At 39.6% G+C, this 24304-nt stretch overlaps 1 protein-coding gene across 1 annotated transcript in view; it reads left to right on the top strand.

The window, feature by feature from the left end:
* tgfbr1 (transforming growth factor beta receptor I) overlaps positions 1 to 24304 on the top strand; it is a 55543-nt gene that overhangs the window by 12726 nt on the left and 18513 nt on the right. Inside the window, 2 exon segments of the mRNA NM_001015961.2 lie at positions 283 to 525; positions 18679 to 18909. Coding sequence (NP_001015961.1) covers positions 283 to 525; positions 18679 to 18909 — 474 coding nt within the window.

The following is a 24304-nucleotide window of genomic DNA, read 5'->3' as shown; positions in this document are numbered from 1 at the left end:
TTTGCCTCAGAAAGACTACTATAGTTTATATAAGTAAGCTGCTGTGTAGCCATGGGGGCAGTTACTTTAATTACTTTAAAACACTTTAATTTTTTGATGTTTCTGTTCCTTTAACCTACACCTCTGGTGGGGGAAAGAATATAGGGATGATGGTTGCCCTTTAAGTTAACTTTTATTATAGATTGTTCATTTTGTGGTGACATTTTTTGACACCTGCCTCTTTCCATCTTGTAGTTTAAAATGTTTATTTTAAATGTATTCATTTTTTTTTCTTTTTAACAGCTTCACCATCACCTAGGCCTCCTACAAACTTAGGGCCTGTGGAGCTGGCAGCTGTTATTGCTGGCCCAGTTTGCCTTGTTTGCATCCTGCTGATGTTGGTCCTTTACATATGCCATAACCGCACAGTCATTCATCATCGAGTTCCTAATGATGAAGATCCTTCATTAGATCGGCCTTTTATATCTGAGGGCACAACACTAAAAGATCTCATTTATGATATGACAACTTCAGGTTCTGGTTCAGGTAAGGTACTTTTTATATTTATGTTAAATGTGTTTATTTTTTAACCCTTTCACTGCCAGCCGTTTTGAACAAAGTGGAACTTCTACTGCCAGACAGTTTTTGAACATTTTGCACTGTTTGACTTTAGGGGCTTTTCCTCGGGGGGACTTTTAGTTTACCCAGGAACACTATATATCGTTTTTTTCGGGACATCCTAAGCTTTCAAAATATGGTGGAATTTTTGTGTAATTCCAATTCTGTAACAAGATATAGGCTTCTAAATGTCTAAAAAATTTGTAAAAAAAACATTTTCCATAATATAAACACATACACCAGAAACAAAAATTATTTTATGCACTAAAATACACCTGATTTGGAAAGTCCCATGTCTCCTGAACGTGCCAATACCAAATATATATAGTTTTATGGAGATTTCTCACTTGTGTAGGTCAAAAACTCCCAGCAGTACACTACCAAATTTCCAAAGCACTGCTCCAGAAAGCTGCATACTTTAGATTTCAAGGACAAAAATTCCACTAACAGAAGGTTTATCCCATAAAATTGTACATTTTTGGAAAGAACAGATTCTGGGGAATCCAGAATAGGCACAACTGTCTGTCTACTCCAAACTATCAAGTCGCAATGCTTTCCTAAAGTTATTGGTTTTTATCAAAACTTGTGATTTTTTTTAAAAATCGCTTCAAAGCTTCCAGTCTATAGTATCTTATCCCCTACAGGTCATAAAGTAACCAAATAAAACACCCTAAATATGAACGCCAGGGGTCCACTGAACAGTTTGATGCCCAATATGTATAGGTTTACTTAAGTATGTGGCATGTAGGGGCCCCAATGTGAACATACCCCCATATGATCTATCATTTCTGTCATTTCAGCTTCTGCAAAATCAACACATTTACATCATTATATGTGGGATAATGCTACAAAAAAGTATGCTCACCCCAGAAAGCCATATATTTTTGGAAAGTACACATTCCCCCGAATCTAAAATGGGTACCCATGTCTTTCTACTCCAAAGTACCAAGTCGCAAAGCTTTCCTAAAGTTGGCAATTTTGATAATATTTCCAAAACTCCTCTCAAAGCTTCCAGTTTGCAGCATCTTATCTCCCACATAGTGTTAGGTACAAAGGTAAAACACCCTAAATTTGAACGCCAGGGATCCACTGAATAGTTTGATGCCCAATATGTTTAGGTTTACCTAAGTATGTGGCATGTAGAGGCCCCAATATGAACATACCCCCATATGATCCGTCATTTCTGTCATTTCAGCTTCTGCAAAATCAACACATTTACATCATTTTGTGTGGGATAACGCTACAAAAAAGTATGCTCACCCCAGAAAGCCATATATTTTTGGAAAGTACACATCCCCCCCGAATCTATAATGGGTACCTGTGTCTTTCTACTCCAAAGTACCAAGCCGCAAAGCATTTCTAAAGTTAGCAATTTTGATGACAATTCCAAAAATCCCCTCAAAGCTTCCATTTTGCAGCATCTTATCTCCCACATAGTGTTAGGTACCAAGGTAAAACAACCTAAATTTGAACGCCAGGGGTCCACTGAACAGTTTGATGCCCAATATGTATAGGTTTACCTAAGTATGTGGCATGTAGGGGCTCCAATGTGAACATACCCCATATGATCTGCCATTTCTGTCATTTCCGCTCCTGCAAAATCAATACATTTACATCATTTTGTGTGGGACAACGCTACAAAAAAAGTACGCTCACCCCAGAAAGCCATATATTTTTGGAGAGTACACATTCCCCCGAATCTAAAATGGGTACCCATGTCTTTCTACTCCAAAGTACCAAGTTGCAAAGCTTTCCTAAAGTTGCCAATTTTGATAATATTTCCAAAAATCCTCTCAAAGCTTCCAGTTTGCAGCATCTAATCTCCCATGTATCATTAGGTACCAAGATAAAACACCCTGAACTTGAACGACAGGGGTCCACTGAACAGTATGATGCCCAATATGTTTAGGTTTACCTAAGTATGTGGCATGTAGGGGCCCCAATATGAACCTACCCCCATATGATCCGTCATTTCTGTCATTTCAGCTTCTGCAAAATCAACACATTTACATCATTATATGTGGGATAATGCTACAAAAAAGTACGCTCACCCCAGAAAGTCATATATTTTTGGAAAGTACACATTCCCCGAACTCTAAAATGGGTACCCATGTATTTCTACTCCAAAGTACCAAGCCGCAAAGGTTTCCTAAGTTTGCCAATTTTATGACATTTCCAAAAATCACCTCAAAACTTCCAATATGCAGCATCTTATTTTCTATAGGTGATCAGGTACCAAGATAAATCACCCTAAATATGAACCCCAGAGGTCTACTGAAGAGTTTGATGCCCATTGTACATAGGTCTATCAAAGCACATGGCACTTAGAGACCCCAAAATATACCTAGTGCACACTAATTTCATGGCTTACCTTTACCTAATTCATAAACACATGGCAGTTTTTATGTGGGATAGAAACTGCAGAAATGTAGGGTAACCCCTGAAAACCATATATTTTTGGAAAGTACACGTTCAGACAAATCCAACATGGGTAAAGAGTCCTTTCTACACAAAAGTATCAATCTGCAAAGCTTTCCTAAAGCTAGTGGTTTCTATGACATTTCAGAAAATCGTCTAAAAATGTTGCAATTTGCCGCATTTATCTCACACAATTTCTTGCCTACAAAAGGAAAATCACCCCAACTAGGAACACCTACGGTCTACTGAACAGTTTGATGCCCTATATGCATAGATTTACTAAACTATGCGGAGTACAGGGGCCCCCAAATAAAAATAGTGCATATTCATTTTCACGAATGACGCTCCGGCTCGTGCAGTTTTTGCACCCGGTATGTGTATTATGTGCCATAAGAACCCCTAACAGTACAGAAACCCTAGAAAACCATACATTTTCTGAAAGTAGACATTCTGACAAAACAAAAATGGGTAAATACATCTTTCTACTGCAAACTACCAAACTACAAAGCTACGCTAAACAGAACGGTTTTTATGACATTTCTGAAAATCGGCACAAAGCTTGCATTTTACCTCATTATGTACCCCCACAATTTGTAACGTATAAACATAAAACACTCTAAATATGAATGCCAGGGGTCTACTGAACAGTTTGATGCCCTATATGCATAGATTTACTAAACTATGCGGAGTACAGGGGCCCCCAAATGAAAATAGTGCATATGAGTTTTCACGAATGACGCTCCGGCTCGTGCAGTTTTTGCACCCGGTATGTGTATTATGTGCCATAAGAACCCCTAACAGTACAGAAACCCTAGAAAACCATACATTTTCTGAAAGTAGACATTCTGACAAAACAAAAATGGGTAAATACATCTTTCTACTGCAAACTACCAAACTACAAAGCTACGCTAAACAGAACGGTTTTTATGACATTTCTGAAAATCGTCACAAAGCTTGCATTTTACCTCATTATGTACCCCCACAATTTGTAACATATAAACATAAAACACTCTAAATATGAATGCCAGGGGTCTACTGAACAGTTTGATGCCCTATATGCATAGATTTACTAAACTATGCGGAGTACAGGGGCCCCCAAATGAAAATAGTGCATATGAGTTTTCACGAATGACGCTCCGGCTCGTGCAGTTTTTGCACCCGGTATGTGTATTATGTGCCATAAGAACCCCTAACAGTACAGAAACCCTAGAAAACCATACATTTTCTGAAAGTACACATTCTGACAAAACAAAAATGGGTAAATACATCTTTCTACTGCAAACTACCAAACTACAAAGCTACGCTAAACAGAACGGTTTTTATGACATTTCTGAAAATCGTCACAAAGCTTGCATTTTGCCCCATTATGTACCCCACATTTCATAACGTACCAACCTAAAACACCCTAAATATGAATGCCAGGGGTCTACTGAACAGTTTGATGCCCAATATGCATAGATTTACTAAACTATGTGGGGCACAGAGGAAGCCAAATTGAAATACAGCAGACAAAATGTCCATGTGCTAGACAAGTAACAAAGAACAATATGAAATGCAGTAAAATCGCTAAAATCCCCCCCCCAAAAAACTAAAATCAATGTTTTTTTTTTTTTCCTAGTGATATCTGCAATAGAATCACAGTTTGAGTATTCTGGCTTGGGCAAATTAGGTTTACAGACAAAGTAAAGCAAACAACAACTATGCATAACTAAAAAAGGCAATAAAATGGCACCAAAATCACAGAAAATTTAATAAAAACACCAAAATAATACACAAAATGTATTGCGCAGTGCGGTTAGCGAATACGCTATACGCAATGGCAATAAAACATTTTTTTTAGGCAAGAATAAAAACGATGCGATAAAAAAAAAAAAAAATTACAAAAGTGAGTGAGTGAGTAAGTGAGTGTGTACACATGGCAAAATGTGTTTTGTGTGCACGTGTGCATGTGTGTGTGTGCAAGTAACTGAGTGTAATAAGTGCTATGAATGTGTGAAAATGTATATGTGTGTGTGTAAGTGTGAGTATAAGTGTGTATTAGTGTAATATGTGTGTGTATGTGTGTTTGTGTGTGTAAGTAGCACATACCTGGGATCCATGGAGCTGCAGATCGCTGGAATCGCTGCAGATCAGACGCAGGCAGAAGATGCAGCCACAGCAGCAGAAACGGTGAGTAACAGGAAGCAGGGGGCGGAGGGGGGCGCGCAGGAAGGAAGGGAGAGAGGAGAAAAAGTCGGGCACGTAGAATATACGTGCCCGACTTTTTCTATGGGGCCCCTGGGCGATCGCGCCCCAGGGGCCACTAGTAACCCCCCTCTGCGCGTTGTCTAGGGGGTTCATTACCTTCCGCTTGTTCTCTGCGCTCGGACTAAGCAGCGAGCGCAGAGAACAAGCGAAAGGTAAATAAAACGTAGCTCCTACGTGCTGGGCATTCAACGCCTTTTTATAGCAGCACGTAGGAGCTACGTGCTTGGCGCCCAAAGGGTTAAAGTATACATAACTCCTTCAAAAGCGCTCAGACATTCATGTTCAGTGAGCCAGTTAAATCAAAACATAACATAACCATCTGTGTGGCCCAGGTCAGTGATCCCTCCAGTTCCTTCTTGACTATGTGCTCAATGAAATTATTTTATGCACACATTTCAAAGTTATGGAAAAAATACAAAATGTTTTTTCCGCACAAGATTCTTTGTGCGCACCACAACTTGTTTTGTGTACTGCCCACAAGTTATGAGCGTGCAAGGCTTAGAGGGAACATTGCCCTCAGTACCAAGTAAGAGTACAGTCACTGGTGGGTGCCTAACATTTGGCACCCCTCCAGTGATTGAGACTTTCCTTCTACTTTTGAGGTGTATCTATATCTTTGTATAACATCCCAGAGTGAAAGCACTTGCAGAAATTTGCACAACTGTAATCCGTGCATAAAAGAGAAGTTTATTTTTTTAAATTTTGGTTCTTTACAGGAATGCCAAATGTTGTTGCTTAGCAACCAGTGAGCATCCGTAAGCCTTTACAGGCTTAGGCAGTGATCCCCAACCAGTGGCTCGTGAGCAATATGTTGCTCACCAGCCCCTTGGATGTTGTTGCAGTGCCCCCAAACTAGGTAGTTATTTTTGAATTCCTGACTTGATGGCAAATGTTGGTTGAATAAAAACAAGACTTACTACCTAATAAAGCCTCCTGTAAGCTGATAGTGTGCATAGAGGCTAGCTAATAGCCAATCATAGCCCTTACTTGGCACCTCCATTAACTTTTATGATGCTTGTGTTGCTCTCCAAGTCTTTTCACATTTGACTGTGGCTCACGAGTAAGAAAGGTTGGGGACCCCTGGGCTTAGGGATGCCCATGTATTAAAGGAACAGTAACACTAAAAAATGTAAGAGCTTTAAAGTAATAAAAATATAATGCACTGTTGCCCTGCACTGGTAAAACTGGGGTGTTTGCTACAGTAACTCTACTATAATTTATATAAAAAGGGAATAAGATCTCAGCCTGGCAATTATAGGCCTGTAAGTTTGACATCCGTGGTGGGCAAGTTATTTGAAGGCTTGTTAAGGGATCACATTCAAAATTATGTAGTGGAGAATGCCATTATGAGCAGTAATCAGCATGGCTTTATGAAGGACAGGTCATGTCAGACCAATTTAATTGCTTTTTATGATGAGGTAAGTAAGAAGCTGGACAGTGGGGATGCAGTAGATATAATCTATTTGGATTTTGCGAAAGCATTTGATACCGTTCCCCACAAACGACTGCTTTCTAAGCTAAGGTCTATTGGTCTTAGTGAAGTCGTTTGCACATGGATAGAAAACTGGCTACAGGATCGGGTACAGAGGGTGGTTGTTAATGGTACATTCTCTACTTGGAGTAAGGTTCTCAGTGGGGTCCCTCAGGGTTCTGTACTGGGTCCACTTTTGTTTAATTTGTTCATAAATGACTTAGGGGAGGGTATTATGAGTAATGTATCAGTGTTTGCAGATGACACAAAACTCTGCAGACCAGTCAATTCTATCCAGGATGTGACATCCCTGCAGCAGGATCTTGACCAACTGGCAATCTGGGCAGCTAAGTGGCAGATGAGATTTAATGTGGATAAATGTAAGGTCATGCACCTGGGATGTAAAAATATGCAAGCCCCGTATAACCTTAATGGGACTGCACTAGGTAAATCCATAATGGAGAAGGATCTTGGAGTCCTTGTAGATAATAAACTTGGCTGTAGCAAGCAATGCCAGGCAGCAGCTGCAAGGGCAAACAAGGTTCTGAGCTGTATTAAAAGGGGTATAGATTCACGGGAGGAGGGGGTTATTCTTCCCCTTTACAGAGCACTGGTAAGGCCCCATCTAGAATATGCTGTTCAGTTTTGGTCTCCAGTGCTCAAACGGGACATTATTGAGCTAGAGAGGGTCCAGAGAAGGGCAACTAAGCTGGTAAAGGGTATGGAAAGTCTCAGTTATGAAGAAAGACTGGCCAAGTTGGGTCTGTTTACACTGGAGAAGAGGCGCTTAAGAGGTGACATGATAACTATGTATAAATATATAAGGGGATCATATAATAACCTCTCTAATGTTTTATTTACCAGTAGGTCCTTCCAACGGACACGAGGGCACCCACTCCATTTAGAAGAAGGGAGGTTCCATTTAAATATTCGGAAAGGATTTTTTACAGTGAGAGCTGTAAAGTTGTGGAATTCCCTCCCCGAATCAGTCGTGCTGGCTGATACATTATATAGCTTTAAGAAGGGGCTGGATGGATTCTTAGCAAGTGAGGGAATACACGGTTATGGGAGATAGCTCTTAGTACAAGTTGATACAGGGACTGGTCCGATTGCCATCTTGGAGTCAGGAAGGAATTTTTTCCCCTCTGAGGCAAATTAGAGAGGTTTCAGATGGGATTTTTTGCCTTCCTCTGGATCAACTTGTAGTTAGGCAGGTTATATATAGGCATTATGGTTGAACTTGATGGACGTATGTCTTTTTTCAACCCAACTTACTATGTTACTATGTTACTATGTAATATGGATCTCCATGATTGAAGTCTACTGCTGTGTAGCCACGGGGGCAGCCATTCAAGCTGGAAAAAAGGAGAAAAGGCACAGGTTACATAGCAGATAACAGATAAGCTTTGTAGAATACAATAGTGTTTTGTGTTTTATCTGTTATCTGCTATGTGCCTGTGCCTTTTCTCCTTTGAATGGCTGCCTCCATGGCTACATAGCAGCTTATTTATATAAATTATAGTAGACTTTCTGAAGTAAACACACAACTTTTACCAGTGCAGGGCAGCAGCACATTATATTTTAGTTACTTTTATACACTTTCATTTTTTGGTGTTACTGTTCCTTTAAATAGCATCTGACTTGAGAGCATTCCTAAGGGAATGTCTCATCAGTGACTGTCATTAGAACCCATTGCAAATCAAGCATACGGTGCAAAGATACCTACAGCCTGATTCAGAGTCACAAAAGGTGGACAGGCCCCATGGCCTAAGGCCCCAGCCATCTGCAGAACATTAAGGCATTGTGTACAGGGTATTAACCGTTAACATGATAGTGCAGCAACTTTTTTGGACTGATGAATCCAGATTGAACTCTTGGCTTGCAATCACCAAAAAAAAAGGAGTAGCATCTGATGAAAAAAATACATTGCCCTTTGTTAGGCATAGAATTGGATCCATTGTGCTTTGGGGTTGGGTGGCCAGTGCACAGGAAACATTGTACATGTAGAGAGAAGAATGAATTTCACAAAATATCAGCAAATCCTGCATGCCACTGTGAAACAGCCAAGCTGAAAAGGGAATCTCTCTTAAAACAAGACAATGATCTTAAACATGCCTCAGTGGAGCCACAGTGAACTACTTGAAGAAAAGTAAGCTTAAAGTTTTGGAAAGGTAATTGGTCCCCTGATTAAAACATCTTTGAAGAACTGTGGGTGGATCTTAAACATGCAAGATGGCCCAAGAAGTACCACAGAAGTTGGACAGCACTGATATAAACTATAGTAGTCTTTCAGTTTTTAAATATCTCTTTATGGTTTTCTTAAGAAATTTACAATAAGTAAAGACTAAAACAAAGAAGAAAAGGGGGGGAAAAAACCCACAAATTGCGTATTAACCAAATCGGTGAGCTGTATATAGACAATATACAGTGACATGTTGGTAAATAAAGTTTTGCCTTTGAGAAGCTAGTAAGAGGCAGTTCTTGTTGGGAGAATGTTGGAGATTTTTTTTAGGGATTGTATAATTCTTTTAGTTCAAGGGTGACCAGATATTCTATAAGCCAACACAGTTGTCCAACAAGGCTGTTATATAGTGCATATATAGTTGAGACAATTCTGGAGCAAGCCAATTAAGGGCAATCACCCATTAGGCTGCAGTTAATATTTGATATAGTAATAGTTTCTCGGATTTAAATAAGCCCTGATAGGGTGCACATAGCAGTGCAACTTCTGGAATGGGTAAATGGTCATAGTGATGATTTGTGACCCTATCTGTAACTGTGTGACAGTTACAAAAGTTTGCCAACTATAAAGCATTGCCACCAGACTTGTAAGTACTTTGTCATTAACCACGAAAACATAAAGGAGAGCTCAAGGGAGAAATGGTGTGTTTTCGCAATGGAGTAACATATGAACAGAATAATAATTTATATGCCGTTTCTATTATACTGACATTTGGTGAGAATTTTTTTTTTTATCATGCCCCAAATTTTAGTTCAGAAATTGCCTGTATCAGGAGGAGATTCCATGTGTGTGTGTGTGTGTGTATGTATATATAATATAATTTTTTTTTTTTATTTGGATGGTGAGGAGACTGGCTTGAGTTTTATATTTTGTTATAGTGCATTAACTTCTCAGATGGGATTTCGGCAGTATCTTGAAGCATTATCATGCCTCTGGGCAATAGGGAAATCTAACAGCATGTAAATTTAGGAAAATACTAGTGTTCTCAAAATATACCTTATTGTATCTAATTTCATGTGCCATCGAGTTAGTTGGCCCAACCTGTCGACTCTATAATAATTAAATAGTTAAGGCATCTTGAGGCCAGCTTGGTGTAGAATTCTTTACTAATTTAGAATAGGGAGGGCCCAAATAGATACAATAGCATTGGAAGTAGAACCATTTGTATAGTTGTGATTATGTCCAATCAGAAAGGGGCATGGCTGCATGTAGAGCGGGAAGGATGTACTAAGACGAGCTCCGGTCCCAGTCCCGACAAATAACTTAAATATACAGTACTATCCCAAGGTGGCCACAGCACTTTCCAGAGCCTTCCTTCAGCTTACACGCAAACTGCACAGGCAGTGGGTAAAAATTGAGCACAGACACCAAGACAGAAGTGCTTCCACCACAAGGCAGAAATCCAAGATGGTCCCTGCAGCCACATTAAAGCGTAGTGCAGATCTGGTAATCGTGCGGGGTAGACCCGCGGTCAGAACATAAGTTCACAGGCTGCAAAGTTGTGATATGTACTAACTATGAAATTGTTAGTTTGTCCCAGTTCACTGGAAAGTTATATAATTTTTAATAGAGGTTTATACAGTCATGGCCAAAATTGTTGGCACCCCAGAAATTTTTCCAGAAAATCAAGTATTTCTCACAGAAAAGTATTGCAGTAACACATGTTTTGCTATACACATGTTTATTCCCTTTGTGTGTTTTGGAACCGAACAAAAAAGGGAGGAAAAAAAGCAAAATGGACATAATGTCACACAAAACTCCAAAAATGGGCTGGACAAAATTGGCACCCTTTCAAAAAGGATAAATAAGATTGTTTCAAACATGCAATGCTCCTTTAAACTCACCTGGGGCAAGTAACATGTGTGGGCAATATAAAAATCACACCTTAAAGCAGATAAAAAGGAGAGAAGTTCACTTAGTCTTTGCATTGTGTGTCTGTGTGTGCCACACTAAGCATGGGCAACAGAAAGAGGAGAACAGAACTGTCTGTGGACTTGTAACCTTGAGATTGTTGATATTTTTCCACAATTCTGGTTCTCAAGTCCATCTTCAGAGATCTAGATTTGCCTTTGTCCACAGTGCGCAACATTATCAAAAAGTTTGCAACCCATGGCACTGTAGCTTATCTTCCTGGGCATGGACGGAAGAGAATAATTGATGAAAGGTTACAACGCAGGATAGTCTGGATGGTGGATAAGCAGTCCCAAACAAGTTCCAAAGAAATTCAGGCTGTCCTGCAGGCTCAGGGAGCATCAGTGTCAGTGGCAACTATCCATCGACATTTAAATGAAATTAAACGCTATGGCAGGAGACCCAGGAGGACCCCACTGCTGACACAGAGACATAAAAAAGCAAGACTACAGTTTGCCAATATGTACTTGAGTAAGCCACAATCCTTCTGGGAAAACGTCTTGTTGAAAGATGAGACCAAGATAGAGCTTTTTGGTAAAGCACATCATTCTACTGTTTACCGAAAACGGAATGAGGCCTACAAAGAAAAGAACACAGTTCTTACAGTGAAATATGGTGGAGGTTCAATGATGTGTTTGGGTTGTTTTGCTGCCTCTGGCACTGGGTGCCTTGAATGTGTGCAAGGCATCATCAAACTTGAGGATTACCAAAGGATTTTGGGTTGCACTGTAGAGCCCAATGTCAGAAAGCTAGGTTTGCGTCCAAGATCTTGGATCTTCCAGTAGGACAATGAACCCAAACATAAGTCAAAAAGCACCCAGAAATGGATGACAACAAAGCGCTGGAGAATTCTGAAGTGGCCATCACTGGGTCCAGATCTAAATCCCATTGAACATCTGTGGAGAGATCTTAAAATTGCTGTTGGGAAAAGGCGCCCTTCCAATAAGAGAGACCTGGAGCAGTTCTCTCTGGAGCAGTGGTCCAAAATTCCCGGTGAGAGGTGTAAGAAGCTTATTGATGGTTATAAGAAGCGAATGATTTCAGTTATTTTTTTCCAAAGGGTGTGCAACCCAATATTAAGTTAAGGGTGCCAATAATTTTGTCCAGCCCATTTTTGGAGTTTTGTGTGACATGTCCAATTTGCTTTTTTTTCTCCCTTTTTTGTTCTGTTCCAATACACACAAAGGGAATAAACATGTATAGCAAAACATGTGTTACTGCAATACTTTTCTGTAAGAAATACTTGATTTTCTGGAAAAAATTTCTGGGGTGCCAACAATTTTGGCCATGACTGTAGTTTGTCTTATACAGAGATTAGTAGGATTTGGCAAATTTGATCTATAAATTGTCCTCCGTCTTTTCTCCAATGAGAAAATTTGTTTTAAATAGTTACTTGTGATTTTGATATGTTGACTTTTAGCCTTATGAAATTTGTCTAGGAGCATACATAGTTTAGAGAGACTTATCAGGGGTTTTGTTATAGTTAAACATATGTTGTCTGCATATAGTAATTTTGTGTCCAGATTGGAGAGTATTCATTTACCTAGTAGTCCATAGCATGTGCAAATATTATTATTTCCGCTAGGCTTGTAGTACTTTTTTGATGCTTAATGCTCTCATTAAAGGGGACCTGTAATCTTAAGAAATAATTCTAAATGATATTCTGTGATATCGGCCAACAAAATGAACTTGCACTGTATCAATTTTTGAATATCTTGTTTCCTTTATTCTTTTGGAATCCACAATTAGAGCATACAGGCAGCTGCCATTTTTTTGAAATGTCCGAACAAGTCAAGTTTTGCATCATCTCAAAGCCTATTGTATACAACAGAATGGGGGACGTGATGCCTATACACATGCATAGGCTATGCAGTTCTAGACAGCAAGGCCAGTGGGGACATGTAAGGAGGGCAGTGACGTCTAGGAAGTGCATAAATGACAAGTGATTTCTGACAGTTTTAAAGTTTATCATAGGTATGGATATTTTAATTTTGATTATTTTGTAATTTTGGTTTCATCTGAAATGGATGTTTATTATGCAACTATTAATCCTGCTCAGCATTGACTATATTTTTTCAATGTTCTAATAATTAAGTCTTCTACATACAGAAGGTATTTCCCACATATATTTTATTGCAGGGACATGTGAAAACAATAAACCAAAGCTTCAGTATTGCAATTAAAAAGGCATATTTTATATATAGAGCCATAATGATTTTTTTTGTTTTTATCTTTGCATTTTTTCAACTTAAAGGAACAGTAACGCCAAAAAATGAAAGTAATAAGAATATAATGTACTGCTGCCCTGCACTAGTACAACTGGTGTGTTTTCCCCAGAAACTTATATAAACAAAGCTGCTGTGTAGCCATGGGGGCAGCCATTAAAAGGAGAAAAGGCACATAGCAGATAACAGATAAAACGCTATTGTATTCTAGAGAGGTTAACTGTTATCTGCTATGTAACCTGTGCCTTTTCTCCATTTTTCCAGCTTGAATGGCTGCCTCCATGGCCACACACCAGCTTATTTGTATAAACTATATTAGCGTTACTGTAGCAAAAACACAACTTTTACCAGTGCAGGGCAACAGTACATTTTATTTTAATTGATTTAAAAAACTTTCATTTTTGGTGTTACGGTTCCTTTAACAACAAAAAAAAAAAATCAGAGGGGGGAAGCAGGGTGAAAGAGTAAGGAAGAGGGAAGAGAGGCAGAGTGTAGAGCTGGGGAGATCGGAACCAGTTTGTCTTCATTGTTGTGTTATGCTGGAGTTTTCTGGGGTTTCATGGAGGATCAACCAGGGGCCCCATATTGAATGAATTTTTTTAGGACAACCCCCGTGCGAAGTAGGTCAGCTTCTGGTTGGTAAGGGTGTTGTTGACTAGAGTTCTTCAGGACGGTAGGGTTGGGGGGGGGGGGGGGCAAGGATTTCCATTGTAAATGAATGGCTTTTTTGGCATAGTAGAGAAGCTGGAGGTAGCAAAGTCTGGAGTGGTGTAAAAGACCTGCCACTCCCAGTAGACAAACAATTGGTGACAGAATCCGGGGAAAGCTTAGGGTGTCAGAGATCTAGTTAACGATTTCTCTCCAAAAGTTCTGCACAGCTGGACAGCTCCAGACACATGCATATATGAGCCTTTATCTCGGTCACATTTTATACTGGTATCTGGGGTGTGGGGGAACATTTTGGAAAGCCTGTGTGGCGTAAGGTTAAGGAACTTCATTTGTATATACCTGTCTGCTATAGATATTGTCACGTCTGGATTTTGCATTAAAGCATCGACCCATATTTCTTCAGTTAAGCTAGGAACGTCACGTATCCATTTCTCACGTACCTTAGCCAGGGGGTCTGGGTTAGCCTGCCATAGGATGGTGTAGTACCAGGATAGGGGCTTGATGAGGTTTTCCCTGCGTACATATTTTTCTAGGGTGGTGTCTTCCATTTCCACTGGTTTGGTGGGAAATTGGGAGTGAAAAGCATGTCTGAGTTGAAGGTAATTGAAGTGCATTGTTTGCGGGATTTGGTGGCTTTCTTTGAGTTCTTGGAATTGTTTGAGGTTCCCATTTACTAGTATATCTTGCAGTTGTTTAACTCCATAGGAAGCCTATTGGGCAAAGTTGGGTAGGGAGGTAAAGTTGGGTAAGGAACAGTTGCCCCATAATGGTGTCCAACATGACCATACTTGTTGTGGGCCTTGGACATGTTTGAGGGCCTTTTTAAAAGCGGTTATAACTGTGCACATAGGGGTAGTGGTTGTGTAGTGTTGTGAGTTTCCTCTGTATGGTAAGTTTGCTAGAGCTTCAAGTGAACCCAATATATTGTCTTCGAGTAGTGTGGATGTGTTGTCCCGATGTGGGGTTAACCACCAGTGTGCATAGATTAATTGACTGGCGAGGTAATATAGTCTCATGTTGAGTAAGGCCAGGCCACCCTGGGTAACAGGGGCTTGCAGGGTTTTTAGGCTTATGCGAGGGTGTTCTCCTGCCAATAGGAACCCTAGGATCAGGGAGTCAATACGTTTGAACCATTTGGCCAAGTTGTCTTCTTCAAATTTGGTATGTTGCTTGCTGATGACAACCCCCAGGTATTTAAATGAATGTACTTGTAATTTTCCTATCTGCTTTACTTGAGATGGGAGAAGTGGATCTATTGGAAAAATTAGTGATTTTGATTGGTTCACTTGTAGTCCTGAGTAAATGCCAAATTCCTCTATCTGGGACAATGGGTTAGATAGTGCTTCATTCGGGTTGGCTAGATATAGAAGTATATCATCCGCGTATAGTGATACTTTTTTTTTATTAGTCTGCCGGCCTGTAATCCCGGTATGTTGGGGGAGTCCCTGAGTAGTGTTGCTAAGGGCTCTTTTGCCAGAGCAAATAGCAAGGGAGAAAGAGGGCACCCCTGCCTCGTTCCACGCTCAAGTGGGAGGGGGTCGGTTAGCCTCCCATTAACCAAGACCCTCGCCTGGGGTTGCCAGTAGAGTGCCCTTACCCAAGCCCTATATCTGCCACCGAATCCAAAGCGGTGAAGGATTTCCCACAAATGGCTCCAAGACACTGTATCAAAGGCTTTAGCTGTGTCAAGGGATACCACAATTCTGTTCCCTTTGTTATCATGGTCGTATTCGGACACCTTTATCCTTCGTTCTAATTAGCCCGATAACCCGTAGGTGGGAATATTGGGTGAAGATCCGCTCACTTGGCGATTGTAGGAGTATGTGAGCAACCAAAGCTCAATACTCCATTTTGGATATAAGTCCACTAGACCATCTTTTACAATCGAGTTATAATCTGCCATGAATTTTACTGACTGTGAATTTTCACTGGCTCAGTGTCTCTGTAAGGGCACTGGCACATGGGCCGATTAGTCTCCCATGATAAATCGTTGCTACCGCGGGCAACTAATCTTCCCAAACTGCCTTCCCTCACAAAGAAACTTTGGGCAACTTTGGAAAACCAAAGCAACACGTATGCCATGCCACTGACAATTCACATTATTGCTAGTGGGTAGGCATTTTGGGGAGATTAGTTGCCTGCAGTCGTGAACATTTATTACGAGCAACTAATCTCCCCATGTGCCATGGTTATGTCACACAGTGCTACTTGTAGCCATCCTTGATGTGACTGAAAATACTGAAAACTGACCATTATCAGTTTTGTTTATTTTGTAGTTGTGACAAGTAACTGGCTACAAGTAGTTCTGCTTGTCATTACACAAGGTACATAAATTTAGGCCATATCTCTATATTGCCTTTTTATCATTGATTACCACCATCCCCTTCTTTTATTTGTTTAATGGTCAAGATTCTTGTTTTTAGTCATATTAGAAGGGCCATGTACTGGTAGTTTAAAAAAAAAAAAAATCACACCAGCTCTTCAAATACCAGATCCACTAGTATTTTTAGATGGCATGAATTTACACTTAGGTTTAAAGGTGCTTTGCTTTCTGATAGCAATTCATTAGATCCTCTGTGGCCTGCCCAAGCAGTTGGTGTGATCCTGCCTCAGCTAAATCATGTGGATTGTTAACATTTATCTAGGTTAACTACATTATCCTTGAAAGTTCTCCATTGTTGAAATGTTTCTTAACATTTCAGCAACAAAAAAGAAGCGATCCCTATAAAGGTGTCATTTAGATATGTTGTAATTAGGAAAAGGAAAGATCCAGAGTAAGAACTTGCTCTTGGGAGGGGGTTGGCATGTGGTCATTAACATTTATTATGTTCAAAGATGTCTCCCTTACCTTCGAGAATCCCTCTGCCAGTAATTTCATCTCAGGCACCCCTGCTTGTCACAATTTTTTAGCCTGTTTTCTCCCCTTCGGTTGGCTTATGTTTTATGGGAACAGAGGTGGAGTTTGAGCCTTCTCTAAATTATGGGACTCCCTTTCACTGTCGGCAGCGGGTATGCTTGCGTGCCCAGTAAATAATATATATCCCCAAACAATCTAGGTCTCTATAAATATAAATATATTGCATAAAGCCCTGCTTCATCTAAATGAACTATTTTCATAAAAGTATACATTTTTCGTAGTACATGCTATTGTGTAATCTTAAATAGAAAATTGCCATTTTAAGAATTAAGGGCTGCCTCCTGGGATCATAGGATTTACAGTGCACACAAACAAGCCAAGGCACACATACATGCTATGCCATATCAGCCAATCAATGGACAGAGTTCTGTCTTTTGCTTCCACACTTCTTACTGTTACAGTTAAAACTGCATTATTTTTGGTCATGTGATCTCTGAGGGGAGCACACAGTTCATTATTGAATGGTGGATCAAGGGAAAGGATGTAAAAGGGCAATATTTGCTGAATTATATATATATATATATATATTCCAGTTTGGCGAGATTCTTTAATAGGTCACTTAGTTTATATTATGTTATCTGTTTAAAGGAGAAAGAAAGGTAAAAACTAAGTAAGCCTTATCAGAAAGTTCTATGTAAATACAGCCATAAGCACTCACAGAAATGCTGCACTGACTTCTCTGTCAAAAGATTTCTTGGTGTCTGTAATTCATGTGCCAGAGACATGCAACTCTCTGCTCTCTCTGCTCTCTCCTGCCCCCCCTCCCACAAGAATGCTAAGAACTCACCCCCCCCCCCCCCCCACTTAGAAATGTGGGCACTGTTGAGACAACTGAAGGTATGCCTGCAGTTTGAGATTAACTCTTCATTAGCCTTTCCTTCTCCTTTAAAAATTATGATACTTTATTATACATTTTACTCAAGGCCTAGGTTCCACTTGAAACTCCCAAATGGTTTCCCTTTTTACTGTACTTTAATGTAGTTTGAATATTGCAATATATGAACAAACAACCCTATTTTGGCTAAAGGGGGGTCCATTTTTTGATACTTCCTTCTCGTTAATCCACCATAGATGTTTCACATTAAGCATTAATCCAAAGACTGGACTCCATTCCTCACTAAAAGGACCAACATGAATTTACCATCCAACCACTAACCTAACGTCAACAATCTCTATTAAGACTCACACTTTGTACATCATTAGCTATCCATGAGTAAAATAAACAGCCAGTTAACCTCATCTGTAAAGGAAGAAGATGATTCACTACATATACCCATATACTGCTTATATAAAGGGATTCTAACAAATACACCTATATACATACCAGCCAAGAGAGCACATATCAGTAATTATGCATTCTGTAAAACTGGGAACTGGGTGTGCAGGATATTTTCAGACCATAGTGCTCTAACGATTGATGCACACCGAGTTGCCAATGTTGTGGGATAGTGGTGATGGCATAGGGTCAGCGTTGCATTGAGATGCACCAGGTCATGTGAAAGTATGAGATTTTTTTGAAGTATAGAAAGACCTCAAGAAAAATGGTTATATACATTTATGAGCTTACTATTTTAAGAGGCCATGGATGAGGAGGGGGGGGGCATATAGTTTACCAGCTAGGTAGATTCTTTTGTTACAAAGAAAACAGGCTTTATAGTATCCTTACATCTAACTCTGTTATGTAATGTAATGTTATGTAATGTCATTGTTAGAGGGAAAAGTAACCTCTGTTGTATGCTGGAAAATGCCGAGCTAGTCAGGTAAAATGGGAGAACTGGAGTATATTGTGCTACAAATTATCGTTTAGTGTGATATTAGTAGCATATTGACTTCCTGTGCACCCAAGGGTTATTCTGCAAGGGGTAGTTTTGAATGCTGTTTTTAAGTAGCTCAGAATTATGGGTAAATATTTTCTCATATATTTCATAGCTCATACCTGTGCTTGTTAGCCATATAATACAGTTTGATTTTGGTTTTCCAGGTCTGCCTTTACTTGTGCAGAGAACAATTGCAAGAACAATTGTTTTGCAAGAAAGCATTGGAAAAGGTCGATTTGGTGAAGTATGGCGTGGAAAGTGGAGGGGAGAGGAAGTGGCAGTGAAAATTTTCTCCTCAAGGGAAGAGCGTTCCTGGTTCCGTGAGGCAGAAATATATCAGACAGTTATGTTGCGCCATGAGAACATACTTGGCTTCATTGCAGCAGACAACAAAGGTTTGTATCCTGTTTATATGTAATTATATGTTTAATATATCAAAGAACAACTTTTAAGAGAACCAGCACACTATTCTTCATGATTTTTTAAAACATCCCTGTGCATCAAGCGTTTAGGCCAGCCTTAGGGCTTTTGACCCTAAACTTGTATACTTTGGAATTAGATAGACTGATTTAGAGAGAGATCGTTCTTCAAATAAGCACACTCTGCCTTGCGCTTCTGGAATGTTCTCCAACGTTATGGAATTCTGTCATTGGTCAGATAGTATCTAGCAATTGCTGTTATACTGATCAGGTTTGCAGGTAAATTTTAGATCACCACCCTTTACTCACTCATGATTCAAGGAGCTTTTTGTACTTTTATTGCCAGGTAGTTTTATATATTTTATATATTGTACTATATACACATACACACTGATTTTTTTAAGTTAAAATATACTAGAAGATATTAAAAAAAGGGGGGGGGGGTTAACCATCTAAATTCTTGCCCAGTGACTTGTTTCATCCCACAAAGTTTTACCAGTTAAATAATTTCTGTACATGCAATTAACTCCAGCTCTCCCATTTTGCCTGACAAGCTCTATGCATATGCAGGCAGACAGCAGAGGTTACTATATTATTCCCTGTGATATTACTGATATTTACATTACTTTTAGATTTCCATGTAATCTCCTTAGCCAGTGTATTATGTGTCCCTTATCCCCATGACACCTTTCTAATACCGTTAGAAAGCACTTGCTTCCCTAGTTTTAAATATTCCTCCAATCTCTTAGCCATTCTTTTTCTTAGAACAGTGGGCCCTTTTACATTTTTCCTTGAGCGGACTTTCTTAAATAAGAAAAACTCAAGCAATCATGAATAGGCCCCAAGGCTTTAGCTCCCTAAGCTCCTGCTTTCTTCCTAAAGTAGCATGGGGCTTAGGTAAAATTTCTGAAAAAAAATGATATTGGAAGACCTATCTTTAAAGGGGTTATTTTCCTTTAACATTTAGTAAGGTATAGAATGTCTTATTCCTAGCAACTTTGCTATTAGTCTTCATTATTTTTTATAGTCTAAGTTATTTGCCTTCCTTTTCTGCCCCTGTCTAGCTTTCAGAGGAGGGCGGGGTGGGGGTCACAATACACACACATTTATTGCTCTCTGAGGCTACAGTTTTATTGTTATTACTTTTTTATGACTTTCTATTATGTTTTCACCTGCATCCTTGGGATGACTATAGGAGAACTGCATCCCCAAAGTTAATAAAAATAGATAAATAAGGAGAACTGTGTCCCTGGGGAGACCACTGGGGAAATTGTGTCCCCAAAGCTTAGCAGGGAGAATAAAGAGAATAGTGTCCCCAAGTGGTCTGATGTGGGACACGCTCAGAATTCCTCTTATGTAGGCTTCATGCCACCACACAGTAGAAGCAAAATAGAAACAGGTCAGTGTAAAGTAAGGGATAGGCTACCACCTGAATTGCCAGAACCAGCAGAAGGCCAGGCCTATTAAAAGTCTGAAGCTGCAGGGAGATCTGCATCTCCTAATCAAAAGTGGGCGAGGACGTGCCATGGCTGAAATATAAGGTATCTGAACAATTTGAATAGAACAAATCCAATAATACAGCTAGTGTCCAGAAACCTAGATACTAAGACAAAAAAATATTGCAAAAAACAATACAGTGGTAGTAATTTATTCAGTGAGAGCATCAGTCTGTAGATGATCAGTAGCAACAGTAGAGTTGTTATTAGCAAAAGCCTTCTTGATTGCAGTGCTGTTGTCGCCCAAACGTTCCCTCAGGGTGGTAATTTTTACCTACATACAGAGAGTCCACAGGGACAAATCAAAAAATAGGGTACGTCTATTGCCATTGCACCTTTAACACCCATTTTTTGGTTTGGGTAGCCAAGAAGTGGACTTGGAAACATTGGGTAAGATGTCTGTACAAACCAATAAATCTTTTAAGTTAGAACCCCTGCAGAAACCAGGAATTTTAATGGTTTTTAAAGGCCATGAGCCATAACTTTCCAAAACAGCATTTAAAAAATAAAATAAAATAAAGGAAATCGCATTTTATGATTTTTAAAGAATTTATTTGTATTGCACTGCTGCACATAAGTATTTGAAAATGAGAAAATCTGAGAAAATCAGTGTTAATATTTTGTACAGAAGCCTATGTTTGCAATTACAGAGGTCAAACCTTTCCTGTAGTTCTTGACCAGGTTTGCACACACTGCAACAGGGATTTTGGCCCACTACTCCACACATCTCCTTTAGATCTGTCAGGTTTCGGGGCTGTCACTGAGCAACACGGAGTTTCAGCTCCCTCCAAAGATTTTCTATTGGATTTAGGTCTGGAGAATGGCTAGGCCACTCCAGAACCTTGATATGCCTCTTACGGAGCCACTCCTTGGTTATCCTGGCTGTGTGCTTTCGGGTCATTGTCATGTTGGAAGATCCAGCCACGAGCCATCTTCAATGCTCTGACTGAGAGAAGTAGGTTATTGCTCAAAATCTCACAATACATGGCCCTATTCATCCTCTTCTTAAAACAGTGCAGTCGTCCTGTCCCCTTCGCAGAAAAGCACCCCCAAAGCATGATGTTACCACCCCCATGCTTGACAGTAGGGATGGTGTTCTTGGGTTGCAACGCATCCTTATTTTTCCTCCAAACACGGAGAGTGAAGTTTAGACCAAAAAGTTATACTTTTGGTCTCTTCTGACCACATGACTTTCTCCCATGCCTCCTCTGGATCATCCAGATGGTCATTGGCAAACTTCAGACAGGTCTGGACATGTGATGACTTGAGCAGGGGAACCTTTGAAAGCCAGAATTCTTGCTGATTGCCAGATGTTCAAATACTTATGTGCAGCAGTGCAATACAAATACATTCTTTAAAAATCATACAATGTGATTTCCTGAATATTTTTTTAAATGCTGTCTCTCACAGTGGGAATGCACCTACAATGTGAATTTCAGACCTCTCCATGATTTCTAAGTGGGAGAACTTGCAAAATCGTAGGGTGTTCAAATATTTATGTTCCTCACTGTGTGTGTGTGTGTGTGTGTATATATATATATATATATAATCTCAATCCAAATGGTGTCCGCACTCCAAGGCTCAATATTCTGCGGGGTGCTAGCCAAAATTATGTCTGGATAGAAAATAATCATCTGTGGCCAGCACACCCTTCAATGTTTTATCAAAATTTTTTTATTGTAGATATATTGTTAAAACCAACGTTTCGGTCCTTATAAGGACCTTTCTCAAGGATAAAAAACAATAGTGTGTGTGTGTGTGTGTGTGTGTGTGTGTGTGTGTGTGTGTGTGTGTGTGTGTGTGTGTGTGTGTGTGTGTGTGTGTGTGTGTGTGTGTGTGTGTGTGTGTGTGTGTGTATATATATATATATATATATATATATATATATATATATATATATATATATATATATATAAAATATATCACGGCGATGCGATTTCCCAAAATTGCGGAAGTTTCCTCTCAAGGCAACAGCCACGTCGGCCACAGCCTTTATGAAAATTAAATTTACTTGTATTTGAAACAAAGCAAGACTAACATTTTGGCTGTTACACCAGTCTTTCTCAAAGTAACAAATCAAACACACAAGCTCCCCTAAATACAGCGTAGTGGGAAAACAAAGAATGTGACATGAAAACGTAAAGTACAACCTACGTGGCAAAATTAAGTAAATATCAATCAAAGAAACAAAACGAAAAATTTACTAAAAAGTAAAATGTACAAAACACAGTCATAATAGAACACTGACATCACACCCCTCCCTCACATCAAGATATCAGAAAAATTAAGTAATTTGTACATATGTATAACTCACTTACATGCCATCGCTGAGCTACATACGAGAAATTTCCACATACATCTATATCGAAATCACAGTAACTATTGAATAAGCGTCTTAGGCCTTTTAGTCAACTCAAGACTAACTCCACGTGGTGGTAAGCAAATTATTGTCAAAAGTGGAGTACATCTATGCAAGATAATTTCTGAGGTGCTTATATGGTGACAATCACTCGGTGTATATAATAAAGGAACGAGGAAAAGAGGGAGATAAGTAACACACCATACGTGCCTTATATCAAGTCATGGATGAAGGGAATAGTAAGTCAGTCGTAGCAGATACCGTACTGGGAACGGAACCTTCAATCAACACCCAGGGGTGATCGGTAACCCAATGTGGATCAGGTCATCGAGAATATTTTAAAGTCTGTGGGCGGTAAATTCGGGCTGAGGATCATTTGCAGCAGCATCTGCCGAGTCAGCGTCCCCGGCAGCTACTCATCAGGCTATTGGTAATAGTCCCAAATGGAAATAGGGGGGACTTAAAATCATTAGCAGCGATAGCGGCTGCAGAGTATTCACCACCTACAGCATATTAAGCTGTTTAATATCAAGTTACCCCAAAGATCGGGGAGCAGGGACCATGATATATAAGGCCCCCAGGAAGCTAGAGTGTGGATGCGGCACTAGTACCAACAGTATCATGGGACATTGGCTGACACCCTGTTCATACAGTGCTCCCTGTATGTGTTCGTAGTGATTGGTTGTACGTCACGTTGTACGTAGGTTGTAAGTCGCGTTTTCACGTCACATTCTTTGTTTCCCACCACACTGTATTTTGGGGCGATTGTGTGTTTGATTTGTTACTTTGAGAAAGGCTGGTGTAAAGAAAAAAAAAGTTACAGACCAAAGGACCCTGCTTATATGACCTTATAATCTTCAAATTTTACTTTTGCCTGCAGATTATTTTATTTTTTTACAGAGGCACTTCTTACGTCATTGGATATTTTGACAAAATGCACTACATTTGCAACTCTTGGCATATAAAGTTATTTTGGCTCAAAACCTGGTCTGCTGATGTGGCCTCTAAGAACCTTCTGCTGAGTTAGTACTTTTGAGAATGAGAAGGCATCTAGACCTGTACTAGGCTGGTAGAGAAGAAATCTGATGATAATGTTAAGTCTAAAGACATAAATTAAATTAGTGCATCCACAAACATTGGAGCTAGAGGCAGAGATCATTCCAATTACAAATTCATTCTGGGTGCCAGGTGAGTCAGTAGCAGACATAATTCCTTTTATTCTGTTTGGAAGAGGATCACATTTGTTTAGTGGGTGCTGCAAATCATAAAAGTAGGATTATGGATATGGATATTTTTAAAATATTTCTGGTTTTGTCCCTATCCACATGTGCCTTAGTAACTGGAGGAAAAAATGGTAGCAGTGGTAACTTAAGATACCCAGGAATAACCATAATTTAGAATTCCAAGTACTGTCTAATAATATCTATAAATCTGCTCTCCAATGTCCACTTGTTTATGTCTTCCCTCTTGAATTTATCCTGGAAAATAAGAGGAGGATGAAAATCCCATTCTGAGA

Source organism: Xenopus tropicalis, chromosome 6 (genome assembly GCF_000004195.4).
Source record: "Xenopus tropicalis strain Nigerian chromosome 6, UCB_Xtro_10.0, whole genome shotgun sequence".
Classification (NCBI taxonomy): Eukaryota; Metazoa; Chordata; class Amphibia; order Anura; family Pipidae; genus Xenopus; species Xenopus tropicalis.
Note: the sequence above shows the minus strand (reverse complement) of the source record. Positions and strands in the feature narration are given on the sequence as shown.